At 43.2% G+C, this 16627-nt stretch overlaps 2 protein-coding genes across 3 annotated transcripts in view; one reads left to right on the top strand and one right to left on the bottom strand.

Moving 5' to 3' along the window:
* The first annotated feature begins 1525 nt into the window (after window positions 1-1525).
* Window positions 1526-3342, top strand: LOC124010621 (coiled-coil domain-containing protein 122-like). Its single transcript, XM_046323292.1, has 3 exons — window positions 1526-1669; window positions 1836-2229; window positions 2487-3342. Exons 1-3 carry the CDS (start codon window positions 1617-1619, stop codon window positions 2631-2633), a joined length of 594 nt encoding a protein of 197 aa, XP_046179248.1. The 5' UTR covers window positions 1526-1616; the 3' UTR covers window positions 2634-3342.
* Window positions 3343-3517: 175 nt separating this feature from the next.
* Window positions 3518-16627, bottom strand: part of LOC124011342 (ephrin-A2-like) — a 47427-nt gene continuing 34317 nt past the window's right edge. For both annotated transcript variants that reach the window (XM_046324623.1, XM_046324624.1), the window contains 3 exons: window positions 8272-8564; window positions 7311-7376; window positions 3518-4462 (listed from right to left, as the gene is read on the bottom strand). In XM_046324623.1, coding sequence (XP_046180579.1) covers window positions 4389-4462; window positions 7311-7376; window positions 8272-8564 — 433 coding nt within the window. In that variant the 3' untranslated portion in view covers window positions 3518-4388. The remainder of the gene's footprint in view (window positions 4463-7310; window positions 7377-8271; window positions 8565-16627) is intronic.

Below are 16627 nucleotides of genomic sequence, written 5' to 3'. Positions count from 1 at the left end.
CCGTAAACTTGTCTCAATAAAGCCACAAGACTCAGAAACCACAGCAGCTAATTACTCAGAACTTCAGCATCTGGAGGCAAACATGTTAACAATAATAGCCAGTGTTTTCCCTATACCTAAGCATTCAACCACAAATGGGGAACTCCAACTGTCATCACGTTCAAACAATTTGCTCTTTTTAGTGCGCAAACAAACCCAAACAACAAATCAAATGCTTACATCCACCAGCACAAATAACTGTCAGGACCTGTGCTAGTAAATCAAATCTATCGGCTATTTTTTTAGCTAATGGTGGGTCCCTCACCCGCCTTCACAGCCAAATCCTACTGGGTCATGGCTTTATGGGCTGCATGGGCCTGGGAAAGAAACCTTGTTTTGTTCATCTGGACGGTCGCAATACCTTTCCAGTAGGCTGCGCAAAAACTGAAAGGACTTGATCCCATCACACACACATGCGCACACAGTTACAGGAAGTGTGCATGGAAGCGTAATGGGGATGTATCAGTACTGGCTTCCCTATATCCTTCCTATATTCTGGTTTTAGTAAGAAAACAAAATGAGTGACTTGAGTAGATATCCTGGAGGTCTGCTGTGTGCAAGCAAATAGCCTACAGACACATGTTCTCCATAACTGCCATCTTCTCATATCATAAATGATGTTTACAAAGGTATAGAGATGGAGAGAATGGTCCTTCCTTTATTCGCTAACCCTAAAAGACCACTTGTGGATCTAACCAGTAGGCTATGGCCTCACACTGGGAACAAAGAAACATGTACATACACATAGCTGACATCTATACTGTCTCATACCACCAGAAACCATAGGGACAAGTCCCTGTCATTTATCACATACAAATTATGTATGGAATCAAATCTGGACATTTGGCAATCCATTGTAAAATAAATTAATACGAAATTTCGGGCTACATTTCACTTAGTTTACTTCACTGACCAATGGATTTGAATAACATCACTATTTATTTTCCCTACATTTTGAGTGGGAAGGGCACAAATGAACGTTTCTCCAATATCTGGAAAATGAAGATGAGCCACTCAATTCAATGGAACTCTTTGGGTGTGTCCGAACTTGTGGTTTCTTTAATGGTTTAATTCTTAACATAAAGATATTGTTTTACTCGGCAAAGGTGAAGTCAGTCAATATGGGACGTATTGGGGGAATCACACCGGAAACCCCCCACCGGAAACGTCCACCAGGCCAAGAGAGCGCACGTGCTGAGCTGAGCGCGAAAACCAACTCTGTTTCGGGCTCAACAACAAACGTGTCAACATGGCCAACTCTGCTGGGATGACGGTGGAAAATGGCAAGAAAACATATAGCAAATTCATTTTAAAATGTTGGACTATCTGTATTATGTTGGGATGCTTTGCTAAAACAGCCCAAAGTATGCCTAAAGTTGTTGGGGTTGGGGCTACTAAAGAGCTAACATTAGTAGGGCTACAACAAGCTAATTTAGGAAGCTAGCTAGCTTAACCAATAACAAACCACATTCTTTCTTCAGAGGTGACATGGTCCCTTCCATGTATTGCTGTAGAGACACATGGAGGGCCTGACTTCTCTCTAACACAAGCTTTAGAAGACGTCTCTCAACAAGGATATGCCCAGATTGTGGCCCTCCAGGAGGAACAACAAGTGCTCAGCTCTCTCCAGGTGAATCTCTCCTTACCTGCTAACTCACTGACCAGTAACATTTTAAAACTCCAGGAACACTGTAATTGTTGCTGCTTACATTATATACATTTTCCATGCAACATTAATATCGGAACATTTGTTTTAACACTCAGTATAAAGCAATGTTGTTTTCATCTGCTACCAGGCCACACTACATTGAGAAGAAAGGCAAAGAAGCTGAAGTGGAGTTAAAAACCAACGTGAGGCAGATTCTCATCCTGGAGGGTGAGATGGAACAGCTGCAGCCACAGTTGCAAAACCTGGGCTTGCGTTCCATCACCGTCTACAACGAAAACACAGTGCTCCGACTGCTGATCGAGGAAGAGGAGGACAACTCCAGCTGCGTGCTGGCCGGTTACAACACCTACCGGAACAAGTTGGAGAGCCACCTGACGGCCGTCTTGCAAGCGGAGAGCCAGACGAGGGCTCACAGGGAGCTTGTGGAGAAGAGGACTCTGGTCAGAGTGCTCACAGAGAGGAGAGAGGAGCTGAGGGCCGACCTGGAGAACCCAGAGGGGAACGCTGTGAAGCAGGCACAGGTCAGAGCAGCTGAGGAACCAGTGTAGATGCTGACAGATTACGGTCATATGTGATACGTAAAAACAAACAGTTAATGTTAATGTCAGATAAAGACCCACCATGTACAGTATTCATAATAAGAATAACTTTTTATCTGGTACCTTTCGAACATGCAGCTCAAAGTGTTGTACATACAAAAAGGAAAGAAATGCAGGACAATGTCAACAAAAATCAAAAAGTACAATATCTGTTTAAAACCCAAGTGTATTGTTCTCAGATCCAGAACAGACGGTACGATGCCATCGTGAAGCGTCTCCACTGCCAACTGATGAAGGCCCAGTCCGGCCACAGGCAGTTGTCTGATGATATCTACCACATGGAGAGAGAGATCCAGGACCTCAAGAGACACCTCGAGGTGCCATAAGTTAGCATTCTGGTTCATAAAACTGTACGTTTTGTAGTATGACCTAAGGCTAGGAGTTTTCCCAAGCCAAGACATACTTCAGGCCCTAGTGTAGGTCTGTGCATGACAGTTTTGTTGCTGTTCATTTTACATTTTTCTCTCTCATAGTTTTTTCAGTGAAAGTGATGAATTGGAAAGCCATTAATTAAACAAAAACATGTTTTTACAGAAAACTGGCTTTCTCTCCCCATTACAAGTAACTTGGGTTTCCCCCTGAATCTAGAGATATTTCTGACACTCACTGGCCAGCAGGGGGCAATGGTTTCAACCAAGAAATAGCAACTATTCCTGTGTTACTGTATAGAAGACAATAATAACTGACAGTCACTTTGTAGACAAAACAACCTTTATTGGTGTGTTTCTCTCCTGTCTCTCATCATCTTGACAACAACAACAGATCAGAACAGGAGACAAACTGATGAGATGGAGACGTGAAGGAAACCTTTTATACATTAAACCATGGCAGGGATCGCCTTAGCGTAAATGCTGTACATGATACAACCAACTACCGGCGGATTACACACACTAAGACACGCAACATCAGAGGAACAGAATACTGAGTCATCATCAACTGTTTTAGGGTTGGAGAATAAAGCAATGACCAAACTTTCCTTTCTGTCTCTCTCTGTCTCTCTCTGTCTGTCTCTGTCTGTCTCTGTCTCTGTCTGTCTCTCTCTGTCTCTGTCTCTCTCTCTGTCTCTCTCTGTCTGTCTCTCTCTCTGTCTCTCTGTCTCTCTCTCTCTGTCTCTCTCTCTGTCTCTCTCTGTCTCTCTCTGTCTCTCTCTCTGTCTCTCTGTCTCTCTCTGTCTCTCTCTCTGTTTCTCTCTCTCTCTGTCTCTCTGTTTCTCTCTCTGTCTCTCTGTCTCTCTGTCTCTCTGTTTCTCTCTGTCTCTCTCTGTCTCTCTCTGTCTATCTCTATCTCTCTCTCTCTCTCATGAATATTTGATGGTGCTTTTAAACGGAACAAAAATAAGATGAAACAGGGTAGAAACGTGTCAGTGTTCTTGTTTGTGTGTGTGTGAACACAGTGCCTTCTCATTATGTTCTCTTCCCGACATTAAAGAAGTATCTTAAAGAAGTCTCGGTCCCGAGACTCTCTTTCTTTCTTTCTCATTTTCTTTGTTTATTTCTCTCTCACACTGCCTGTTTCCCTCTCCCCCTCCTTCTCCTCTTCGCTCTGTGGGCTGGGCGTTGCAGCAGTAACTATGTCCATCAGAAGGCTTCTGAGTGTCAGATCAGAATCTGCACTTTGGAATTATAATTAACTGTCCATTTCAAATATAACCATGACATCAGTGGATCCATCTTCAGTTAAATTATATGTGATCATGTTAACATAACAGAAACCGTCAGTTCAGTCCAGATTCACAGTGGTCATGCATGTGTGTGTCCAGCCAACTACCACCACCCCACATCCATGTCCCTTCAGACACCCCAGAGGGGTTAGGGTTAAGTTTAGACAAGGGGCTCTTCATCCATGAATTAGCCCAAGAGCTGTAAATGCTTGTCCTGGGGACCCACAGTAGTTTTTAATCCAGGACTGAAAGAGAGTTTCTCCCTGAGCGTGTGGGAGTTTGAGGGACAGCCAGCCAGGCAGTCTTACAGGCAGTCTTCCAGCAAAGACTCTGGTGTAGGTCTTGCTCCAGTGTATGAGGGGTCACAGCGATGAGAGATAGCCCAGTAGCAGTGAGGCCAGGCTGGGTATTAGGGCTGGGGCTAGCAGGACTCTGGGCTCCAGTCTGCAGCTCCATCAGTCAGAAAGGGCTCTGGAGAGTCAAACCCTGAACTGCCTGGAACAGAGAGAGAGAATGACAGCATGACTCAACAGAGAGCGAAAACACTGAAGTCTGAACAGACAGAGAGAAAGAAAACGACAGAACAGAGGGACAGAGAGGACAGAAAGGACAGAATAGAACAGAGAGAAAGAGAAGGCCAGAACGATCTGAAAGTGGAGAGAAAAATGATAGAAGTATTTGAAAGTAGAGTGAAAGAAATCTAAACAAACAACTGATTGGAGAGAGAGAACAACAGAATGGAGAGAAAATGACTAAAATAGACAGAAAATAATAAGAAAGTGCTGGAGTTCCAGATACAGCAAGAGAGAAAGAGTGTAGAGGAGAAAGAGAGAGAGGAGACTAATGTCGCCAAGACCTCAGCAGGGGGTTTAAGCAACCTAATTACAGTTTAATACACGCACACACACACACACGCACACAGTCACAGTCACACACAGTGATACTTGTAGAGTCTAGAAGAAGATGAGGTTTCTACAGTCAGACAAAAGTCACAGTCACAGTCACAGTCACAGTGATAATTGTAGAGTCTAGAAGAAGATGAGGTTTCTATGTCAGTCAGAAAAAAAAAGTAATTACAGAGGAGAGGAGTCATGTCTCTATTAGGAACTACATTTAAAGGAGAGGAGTCATGTCTATTAGGAACTACATTTAAAGGAGAGGAGTCATGTCTATTAGGAACTACATTTAAAGGAGAGGAGTCATGTCTCTATTAGGAACTACATTTAAAGGAGAGGAGTCATGTCTCTATTAGGAACTACATTTAAAGGAGAGAAGTCAAATCATGTCATGTCTGTATTAAGGAACTACATTTAAAGGAGAGGAGTCATGTCTCTATTAGGAACTACATTTAAAGGAGAGGGGTCATGTCTCTATTAGGAACTACATTTAAAGGAGAGGGGTCATGTCTATATTAGGAACTACATTTAAAGGAGAGGAGTCATGTCTCTATTAGGAACTACATTTAAAGGAGAGGGGTCATGTCTCTATTAGGAACTACATTTAAAGGAGAGGGGTCATGTCTATTAGGAACGACATTTAAAGTTGAGGAGTTCTGTCTCTATTAGGAACTACATTTAAAGGAGAGGTGTCATGTCTCTATTAGGAACTACATTTAAAGGAGAGGAGTCATGTCTATTAGGAACGACATTTAAAGTTGAGGAGTTCTGTATTAGGAACTACATTTAAAGGAGAGGTGTCATGTCTCTATTAGGAACTACATTTAAAGGAGAGAAGTCAAATCATGTCATGTCTGTATTAGGAACTACATTTAAAGGAGAGGGGTCATGTCTCTATTAGGAACTATATTTAAAGGAGAGGAGTCATGTCTCTATTAGGAACTACATTTAAAGGAGAGGGGTCATGTCTCTATTAGGAACTACATTTAAAGGAGAGGGTCATGTCTCTATTAGGAACTACATTTAAAGGAGAGGGGTCATGTCTCTATTAGGAACTACATTTAAAGGAGAGGTGTCATGTCTCTATTAGGAACTACATTTAAAGGAGAGGAGTCATGTCTATTAGGAACGACATTTAAAGTTGAGGAGTTCTGTCTCTATTAGGAACTACATTTAAAGGAGAGGTGTCATGTCTCTATTAGGAACTACATTTAAAGGAGAGAAGTCAAATCATGTCATGTCTGTATTAGGAACTACATTTAAAGGAGAGGGGTCATGTCTCTATTAGGAACTATATTTAAAGGAGAGGAGTCATGTCTCTATTAGGAACTACATTTAAAGGAGAGGGGTCATGTCTCTATTAGGAACTACATTTAAAGGAGAGGGGTCATGTCTATTAGGAATTACATTTAAAGGAGAGGTGTCATGTCTCTATTAGGAACTACATTTAAAGGAGAGAAGTCAAATCATGTCATGTCATGTCTGTATTAGGAACTACATGTAAATGTAAATGTAAAGGAGAGGGGTCATGTCTCTATTAGGAACTATATTTAAAGGAGAGGAGTCATGTCTCTATTAGGAACTACATTTAAAAGAGAGGGGTCATGTCTCTATTAGGAACTACATTTAAAGGAGAGGAGTCATGTCTCTATTAGGAACGACGTTTAAAGTTGAGGAGTTCTGTCTCTATTAGGAACTACATTTAAAGGAGAGGAGTCATGAAGATGAGGTTTCTATGTCAGTCAGAAAAAAACAAGTAATTACAGAGGAGAGGAGTCATGTCTCCATTACAAACTACATTTAAAGGAGAGGAATCATGTCTCTATTAGGAACTACATTGAAAGGAGAGGAGTCATGTCTTTTAGGAACTACATTTAAAGGAGAGGAGTCATGTCTCTATTGGGAACTACATTTAAAGGAGAGGGGTCATGTCTCTATTAGGAACTACATTTACAGGAGATGAGTCATGTCTATTAGGAACTACATTTAAAGGAGATGTGTCATGTCTCTTAGGAACTACATTTAAAGGAGAGGAGTCATGTCTATTAGGAACTACATTTAAAGGAGAGGAGTCATGTCTCTCTTAGGAACTACATTTAAAGGAGAGGGGTCATGTCTCTATTAGGAACTACGTTTAAAGGAGAGGGGTCATGTCTCTTAGGAACTACATTTAAAGGAGATGAGTCATGTCTCTATTAGGAACTACATTTAAAGGAGAGGAGTCATGTCTCTATTAGGAACTACATTTAAAGGAGATGAGTTCATGTCTCTATTAGGAACTACATTTAAAGGAGATGAGTTCTGTCTCTATTAGGAACTACATTTAAAGGAGAGGAGTCATGTCTCTATTAGGAATTTGAACGAGAGGATTCCTGTCTTTCTACTGTCCTGTCTTCTCTTTGTGTGTTTGTGTGCATGTATGTGTGTGTAGTTAGAGCGTGACTTACCTGGGGGTCTGACATACACCTTCAGCCTCAGACACGGCCTCCCTACATGGTTAGGATGAGGAGATGCTGACAGAGAGAAAGAGAGAGGGAAAGAAAATGAGAAAATGAGATGGAGTTTGTTGTTTGCTATGTTGGTTATGCCACTGTGAATGGGGTCCAGGTTAGACCTGGGTGATCCCACTACATCTGGTGTCCATGAGGTTGAAAGGGAGACACACACACACACACACACACACACACACACACACACACACACACACACACACACACACACACACACACACACACACACACACACACACACACACACACACACACACACACACACACACACACACACACACACACACACACACAGTGAGAGGATAAGAAGAGCCAAGTCTGACCTCAGAGCAACATAAAAATCTGCTGCTCAGAGGAAATAACCATGACCCTTCCTCTGCCCTCCCTCCCTCTACCTTTCTCTCGTTCCTCCTCTTCTCTCTCTCCTCATAGCAGTAGTAATACATATACTAGTAGTTGTACTGTAGCAGTAAGAGGAGTAAATCCTAACTTACATTGAAGTAAAAAAATTGTACTTCGTCATGCATTCATGTCAAATTCGACTTAAATTGACTTTTCGACTCACCCCATAATATGTTGTTGTTGTACTGCAGTAGTACGACATATTTCTAACATTTATAGTAGTAAGTAGTACTGTAGAAGTTCAAGATATTACTCACATTTATAGTGGTAGTACTGTAGTAGTACAATATATTTCTCACATTTATAGTGGTAGTACTGTAGTAGTACAATATATTACTCACATTTATAGTAGTAGTACTGTAGTACAATATATTACTCACATTTATAGTAGTAGTACTGTAGTACAATATATTACTCACATTTATAGTGGTAGTACTGTAGTACAATATATTACTCACATATTAGTTATATTGTAGTGGTATGATATATTACGCACAGATATAGTAGTATTCATGTCCTGGCCTGAACTCGAAGCCCAGGGAGAAAGGCGTAAACAGCTGGAACTTTTCTGAGAAGCGCAGGGGACCATCAGGACCGGTAGGACGGTTGCACTCCCAGCGCTTGAATCCCCTCATCCTGTGTTGACAGGAAGTGTACCCCTCATGGTTGACCATGAACAGGATATAGCGTTCCATTCGACCGTGAGCCGGAGGGCCGTTGGTGTAGAATGGACAGTAGATGTCGAGGTAGTCATTTATATTGACCGCAACCCTGTAGTCATGGCGGAACCTAGACCGCAACACAACAACATAGTTAAAACACTGCCACAACACAACCTCAACAAAACCACAGGGTTAGGATGGAATTACACTGCTTTCTCTTTCCATCTCTCTCTCTCTCTCTCTCTCTCTCTCTCTCTCTCTCTCTCTCTCTTCTCTCTCCTTGCTTCTGTTTCTCCCTCTCTCCCATTCCTCATCTCTCTCTACCATTCCTCATCTCTCTCTCCCACTCCTCATATCTCTCTCCAACTCCCTGTCCTCAACCATCTATATCCTCTCTCCCCTCATATCTCACCTCTCTCCCCCATCTGTTGTCTGTCTGTAAGCATTAATCAGAGTGCTCATCCACCGTGACCAAGCGGATACACACACACACACACATTACACAAAGATACAAACGCATGCGCACAACTCTTTCTATCTTCTTTCTATTTAATAGAGAGGCCAGTGTGACATTGGGCAAAACATTTCTAAATGGTTTGAAACAAGATAAAAGGATTTTCATGCTGTTCCAGGTGTGTACCTCGAGGAATAAAAGGGAATAGATGCAAAGTAGCCCATTACTCCACTTATACAACAACACAGGACTGGGACTATACATCCTGTAAGTAGCCCATTACTCCACTTATACAACAACACAGGACTGGGACTATACATCCTTTAAGTAGCCCATTACTCCACTTATACAACAACACAGGACTGGGACTATACATCCTTTAAGTAGCCCATTACTCCACCTATACAACAACACAGGACTAGGACTATACATCCTTTAAGTAGCCCATTACTCCACCTATACAACAACACAGGACTAGGACTATACATCCTGTAAGTAGCCCATTACTCCACCTATACAACAACACAGTACTAGGACTATACATCCTGTAAGTAGCCCACTACTCCACCTATACAACAACACAGGACTAGGACTATACATCCTTTAAGTAGCCCATTACTCCACCTATACAACAACACAGGACTAGGACTATACATCCTGTAAGTAGCCCATTACTCCACCTATACAACAACACAGGACTAGGACTATACATCCTTTAAGTAGCCCATTACTCCACCTATAGAACAACACAGGACTAGGACTATACATCCTGTAAGTAGCCCATTACTCCACCTATACAACAACACAGGACTAGGACTATATATCCTGTAAGTATCCTGTTACTCCACCTATACAACAACACAGGACTAGGACTATACATCCTGTAAGTAGCCCATTACTCCACTTATACAACAACACAGGACTAGGACTATACATCCTGTAAGTATCCCGTTACTCCACCTATACAACAACACAGGACTAGGACTATACATCCTGTAAGTAGCCCATTACTCCACCTATACAACAACACAGGACTAGGACTATACATCATTTAAGTAGCCCATTACTCCACCTATACAACAACACAGGACTAGGACTATACATCCTGTAAGTATCCTGTTAATAATACCTATACAACAACACAGGACTAATACTATAATATCCTAATAAGTAGCCCATTAATCCACCTATACAACAACACAGGACTAGGACTATACATCCTGTAAGTAGCCCATTACTACACCTATACAACAACACAGGACTGTACATCCTGTAAGTATCCCGTTACTCCACCTATACAACAACACAGGACTAGGACTATACATCCTGTAAGTAGCCCATTACTCCACCTATACAACAACACAGGACTAGGACTATACATCCTGTAAGTAGCCCATTACTACACCTATACAACAACACAGGACTGTACATCCTGTAAGTATCCCGTTACTCCACCTATACAACAACACAGGACTAGGACTATACATCCTGTAAGTAGCCCATTACTCCACCTATACAACAACACAGGACTAGGACTATATATCCTGTAAGTAGCCCATTACTCCACCTATACAACAACACAGGACTAGGACTATACATCCTTTAAGTAGCCCATTACTCCACCTATACAACAACACAGCACTAGGACTATACATCCTGTAAGTAGCCCATTACTCCACCTATACAACAACACAGGACTAGGACTATACATCCTGTAAGTAGCCCATTACTGCACCTATACAACAACACAGGACTAGGACTATACAACCTGTAAGTATCCCGTTACTCCACCTATACAACAACACAGGACTAGGACTATACATCCTGTAAGTAGCCCATTACTCCACCTATACAACAACACAGGACTAGGACTATACATCATTTAAGTAGCCCATTACTCCACCTATACAACAACACAGGACTAGGACTATACATCCTTTAAGTAGCCCATTACTCCACCTATACAACAACACAGGACTAGGACTATACATCCTGTAAGTAGCCCATTACTCCACCTATACAACAACACAGGACTAGGACTATACAACCTGTAAGTATCCCGTTACTCCACCTATACAACAACACAGGACTAGGACTATATATCATTTAAGTAGCCCATTACTCCACCTATACAACAACTTTTTACATTTACATTTAAGTCATTTAGCAGACGCTCTTATCCAGAGCGACTTACAAATTGGTGCATTCACCTTATGACATCCAGTGGAACAGCCACTTTACAATAGTGCATCTAAATCTTTTAAGGGGGGGGGGTAGAAGGATTACTTTATCCTATCCTAGGTATTCCTTAAAGAGGTGGGGTTTCAGATGTCTCCGGAAGGTGGTGATTGACTCTGCTGTCCTGGCGTCGTGAGGGAGTTTGTTCCACCATTGGGGGGCCAGAGCAGCGAACAGTTTTGACTGAGCTGAGCGGGAACTGTACTTCCTCAGTGGTAGAGAGGCGAGCAGGCCAGAGGTGGATGAACGCAGTGCCCTTGTTTGGGTGTAGGGCCTGATCAGAGCCTGGAGGTACTGAGGTGCCGTTCCCCTCACAGCTCCGTAGGCAAGCACCATGGTCTTGTAGCAGATGCGAGCTTCAACTGGAAGCCAGTGGAGAGAGCGGAGGAGCGGGGTGACGTGAGAGAACTTGGGAAGGTTGAACACCAGACGGGCTGCGGCATTCTGGATGAGTTGTAGGGGTTTAATGGCACAGGCAGGGAGCCCAGCCAACAGCGAGTTGCAGTAATCCAGACGGGAGATGACAAGTGCCTGGATTAGGACATGCGCCGCTTCCTGTGTGAGGCAGGGTCGTACTCTGCGGATGTTGTAGAGCATGAACCTACAGGAACGGGCCACCGCCTTGATGTTAGTTGAGAACGACAGGGTGTTGTCCAGGATCACGTCAAGGTTCTTAGCACTCTGGGAGGAGGACACAATGGAGTTGTCAACCGTGATGGCGAGATCATGGAACGGGCAGTCCTTCCCCGGGAGGAAGAGCAGCTCCGTCTTGCCGAGGTTCAGCTTGAGGTGGTGATCCGTCATCCACACTGATATGTCTGCCAGACATGCAGAGATGCGATTCGCCACCTGGTCATCAGAAGGGGGAAAGGAGAAGATTAATTGTGTGTCGTCTGCATAGCAATGATAAGAGAGACCATGTGAGGTTATGACAGAGCCAAGTGACTTGGTGTATAGCGAGAATAGGAGAGGGCCTAGAACAGAGCCCTGGGGGACACCAGTGGTGAGAGCGCGTGGTGAGGAGACAGATTCTCGCCACGCCACCTGGTAGGAGCGACCTGTCAGGTAGGACGCAATCCAAGCGTGGGCCGCGCCGGAGATGCCCAACTCGGAGAGGGTGGAGAGGAGGATCTGATGGTTCACAGTATCGAAGGCAGCCGATAGGTCTAGAAGGATGAGAGCAGAGGAGAGAGAGTTAGCTTTAGCAGTGCGGAGCGCCTCCGTGATACAGAGAAGAGCAGTCTCAGTTGAATGACTAGTCTTGAAACCTGACTGATTTGGATCAAGAAGGTCATTCAGAGAGAGATAGCGGGAGAGCTGGCCAAGGACGGCACGTTCAAGAGTTTTGGAGAGAAAATAAAGAAGGGATACTGGTCTGTAGTTGTTGACATCGGAGGGATCGAGTGTAGGTTTTTTCAGAAGGGGTGCAACTCTTGCTCTCTTGAAGACAGAAGGGATGTAGCCAGCGGTCAGGGATGAGTTGATGAGCGAGGTGAGGTAAGGGAGAAGGTCTCTGGAAATGGTCTGGAGAAGAGAGGAGGGGATGGGGTCAAGCGGGCAGGTTGTTGGGCGGCCGGCCGTCACAAGACGCGAGATTTCATCTGGAGAGAGAGGGGAGAAAGAGGTCAGAGCACAGGGTAGGGCAGTGTGAGCAGAACCAGCGGTGTCATTTGACTTAGCAAACGAGGATCGGATGTCGTCGACCTTCTTTTCGAAATGGTTGACGAAGTCATCTGCAGAGAGGGAGGAGGGGGGAGGGGGAGGAGGATTCAGGAGGGAGGAGAAGGTGGCAAAGAGCTTCCTAGGGTTAGAGGCAGATGCTTGGAATTTAGCATGGTAGAAAGTGGCTTTAGCAGCAGAGACAGAAGAGGAAAATGTAGAGAGGAGGGAGTGAAAGGATGCCAGGTCCGCAGGGAGGCGAGTTTTCCTCCATTTCCGCTCGGCTGCCCGGAGCCCTGTTCTGTGAGCTCGCAATGAGTCGTCGAGCCACGGAGCGGGAGGGGAGGACCGAGCCGGCCTGGAGGATAGGGGGCAGAGAGAGTCAAAGGATGCAGAAAGGGAGGAGAGGAGGGTTGAGGAGGCAGAATCAGGAGATAGGTTGGAGAAGGTTTGAGCAGAGGGAAGAGATGATAGGATGGAAGAGGAGAGAGTAGCGGGGGAGAGAGAGCGAAGGTTGGGACGGCGCGATACCATCCGAGTAGGGGCAGTGTGGGAAGTGTTGGATGAGAGCGAGAGGGAAAAGGATACAAGGTAGTGGTCGGAGACTTGGAGGGGAGTTGCAATGAGGTTAGTGGAAGAACAGCATCTAGTAAAGATGAGGTCGAGCGTATTGCCTGCCTTGTGAGTAGGGGGGGAAGGTGAGAGGGTGAGGTCAAAAGAGGAGAGGAGTGGAAAGAAGGAGGCAGAGAGGAATGAGTCAAAGGTAGACGTGGGGAGGTTAAAGTCGCCCAGAACTGTGAGAGGTGAGCCGTCCTCAGGAAAGGAGCTTATTAAGGCATCAAGCTCAAGAACACAGGACTAGGACTATACATCCTGTAAGTAGCCCATTACTCCACCTATACAACAACACAGGACTAGGACTATACATCCTGTAAGTAGCCCATTACTCCACCTATACAACAACACAGGACTAGGACTATACATCCTTTAAGTAGCCCATTACTCCACCTATACAACAACACAGGACTAGGACTATACATCATTTAAGTAGCCCATTACTCCACCTATACAACAACACAGGACTAGGACTATACATCCTTTAAGTAGCCCATTACTCCACCTATACGACAACACAGGACTAGGACTATACATCCTGTAAGTAGCCCATTACTCCACCTATACGACAACACAGGACTAGGACTATACATCCTGTAGGGTTCATACAGGCAAGACTAATTCAATGTCGTTCAGGGACGCTTTCAAGCACTATTGTCCTTTTCAAGGATCTCAACCATGTTAAATAATTGTATCATTTATATAATTGTACATGTAGGGCCTAATATAAAAACCCCATCCACCCAACTAGAATGCAAAAAGTGCAAAAGAAAAAGTAGGTCATTCATTACCACGTTAAGAAAAAAGATTTTTTTAGGCCTTGATATTCTAATGATTATTATTACGTTTTAAAAGATGTGAGAGTAATGTGGACATTGCCTGACTAAATAGATTGGATGCATACATGCCGATTTTTCATTAGATGTTGTCGTCCTCATAACAACCGCAAGTGATTTTATGGCAATATAGTTGCGTCAGGAAACAAACGAAACTGGCAACAAAAACCTGCTAAAAAATCAAATCACAGATAATTATATGGGAGCAGGAGAACTTATAAATTGGCAACAATAATTAGAAGGAATCTTCAAGCACCAAATTGAGGAAATGTCAGGTTTTCAACACAAGGTAGCCATATTCTAGTACTTGAATTTCTGAGCTCCAAATTCATGTTCAAGTGGGCTACTTCAAACCCCTTGTTGTTTAAAATGGCAGGTGTAACATGGAAAATAAAATGGATTTGTCATGTTATTTCATTACCAGATCATGTTGTGAATAAGCCCACTAGGCTATGTCATTTGTTGTCATTATATCCAGAATCATTAATAGGAAAAGTGTTGGGTGTTGTGCAATAGTCTATTTTACACAATTGCACACAGCTAGACTCAAAATATTCTGGACATACAGTACCAGTCAAAGGTTTGGACACCTACTCATTGGACACCTACTCAAATAAAAGGGTTTTTATTTTATTTTGACTCTTTTCTACATTGTAGAATAATAGTGAAGACATCAAAACTATGAAACAACACACATGGAATCATGTAGTAACCCAAAAGGTGTTAAACGAACCAAAATATATTTTACATTTGAGATTCTTCAAAGTAGTCAACCTTTGCCTTGATGACAACTTTGCAAGCTCTTGGCCTTGAAGTGTATGATCCCCCCTTATACTGTATCTTAATGTAATGACATGAAAAAAAATGGCTGATTTATTATCAATGACTTGTTAACAAGTTGTCCAGTATAAGAAATCCTCACTGGTACCCTAGTTTCTAGAAAGACCTGTGTGGGTGTGCTTCATTGTGTATGTGCTTCATTGTGTGTGTGCTTCATTGTGTATGTGCTTCATTGTGTGTGTGCTTCATTGTGTATGTGCTTCATTGTTTATGTGCTTCATTGTTTATGTGCTTCATTGTGTGTGTGCTTCATTGTTTATGTGCTTCATTGTGTATGTGCTTCATTGTGTATGTGCTTCATTGTGTATGTGCTTCATTGTTTATGTGCTTCATTGTGTATGTGCTTCATTGTGTGTGTGCTTCATTGTTTATGTGCTTCATTGTGTATGTGCTTCATTGTGTGTGTGCTTCATTGTGTGTGTGCTTCATTGTTTATGTGCTTCATTGTGTATGTGCTTCATTGTGTGTGTGCTTCATTGTGTATGTGCTTCATTGTGTATGTGCTTCATTGTGTGTGTGCTTCATTGTGTGTTGAGGTAGTCATTTATATTGACCGCAACCCTGTAGTCTTGGTGGAACCTAGACCGCAACACAACAACATGGTTAAAACACTGTGTGAAGTGTTTAGGTTGTGAGGATTTCTTCTCTAAAACAGAAACACAGCTTTTCTCCTCCAGTGGCCAAACCTTGCCCCCCACCGATCTAGAAATAGGCATCCTCTCAGGGGGAAACACACACATCAAGCGACGCCCATAGTGTTGCAGCTCTGTTCCACTCTTTCCGTTTTCAACCCTGAGAATGAAGACCAATAGTAAAATGGGAAGATCTACATACATAGCTGGCCGGTCAAAAAATGCAACTCTCTAGCCTAATTGGGTTTCAAATAATCATACTTTTATTTTGTTAATTTACTACCATTTATGTTCTTGACATTGCGAGCTATTCACTGGTGGAGATGTAGAAGTAATCTGAATAAGGGCTGGATTCAATCCAGTCGTGCATTACAGGCACATTGCTCAATTGGAAATGACCTTTAAATGCCAAGCGTGTTTCAATGTGCGAACGGATTGAATCCCGGCCTAAGTATATTCTGTTACATACCCAATATTGGGGGTGAGTTAGAGAGAGTAGCCTAACAGAGCTGATTGAGATAGTAACAGGACTGACTGACTATAGTAACAGGACTGATATAGTAACAGGACTGATTGAGATAGTAACAGGGCTGACTGATAGATAGTAACAGGACTGACTGACTATAGTAACAGGACTGATATAGTAACAGGACTGATTGAGATAGTAACAGGGCTGACTGATAGATAGTAACAGGACTGACTGATAGATAGTAACAGGACTAATTCTGATAGTAACAAAAATTAGATAGTAACAGGACTGACTGAGATAGTAAGAGGACCGACAGAGATAGTAAGAGGACCGACAGAGATAGTAAGAGGACCGACAGAGATAGTAAGAGGACCGACAGAGATAGTAAGAGGACCGACAGAGATAGTAAGAGGACCGACAGAGATAGTAAGAGGACCGACAGAGATA

Source organism: Oncorhynchus gorbuscha, linkage group LG23, assembly GCF_021184085.1.
Source record: "Oncorhynchus gorbuscha isolate QuinsamMale2020 ecotype Even-year linkage group LG23, OgorEven_v1.0, whole genome shotgun sequence".
In the NCBI taxonomy this organism is placed as follows: Eukaryota; Metazoa; Chordata; class Actinopteri; order Salmoniformes; family Salmonidae; genus Oncorhynchus; species Oncorhynchus gorbuscha.
This window is presented reverse-complemented; position numbering and strand designations above follow the sequence as displayed.

Bases quoted from the DNA above. Each gene is read 5' to 3' on its own strand.
- LOC124010621 (XM_046323292.1), top strand. From the start codon at position 1,617: ATGCCCAGATTGTGGCCCTCCAGGAGGAACAACAAGTGCTCAGCTCTC. The intron at 1,670-1,835 runs GTGAATCTCTCC...ATCTGCTACCAG, and splicing joins AAGTGCTCAGCTCTCTCCAG to GCCACACTACATTGAGAAGA. The intron at 2,230-2,486 runs GTCAGAGCAGCT...TATTGTTCTCAG, and splicing joins ACGCTGTGAAGCAGGCACAG to ATCCAGAACAGACGGTACGA.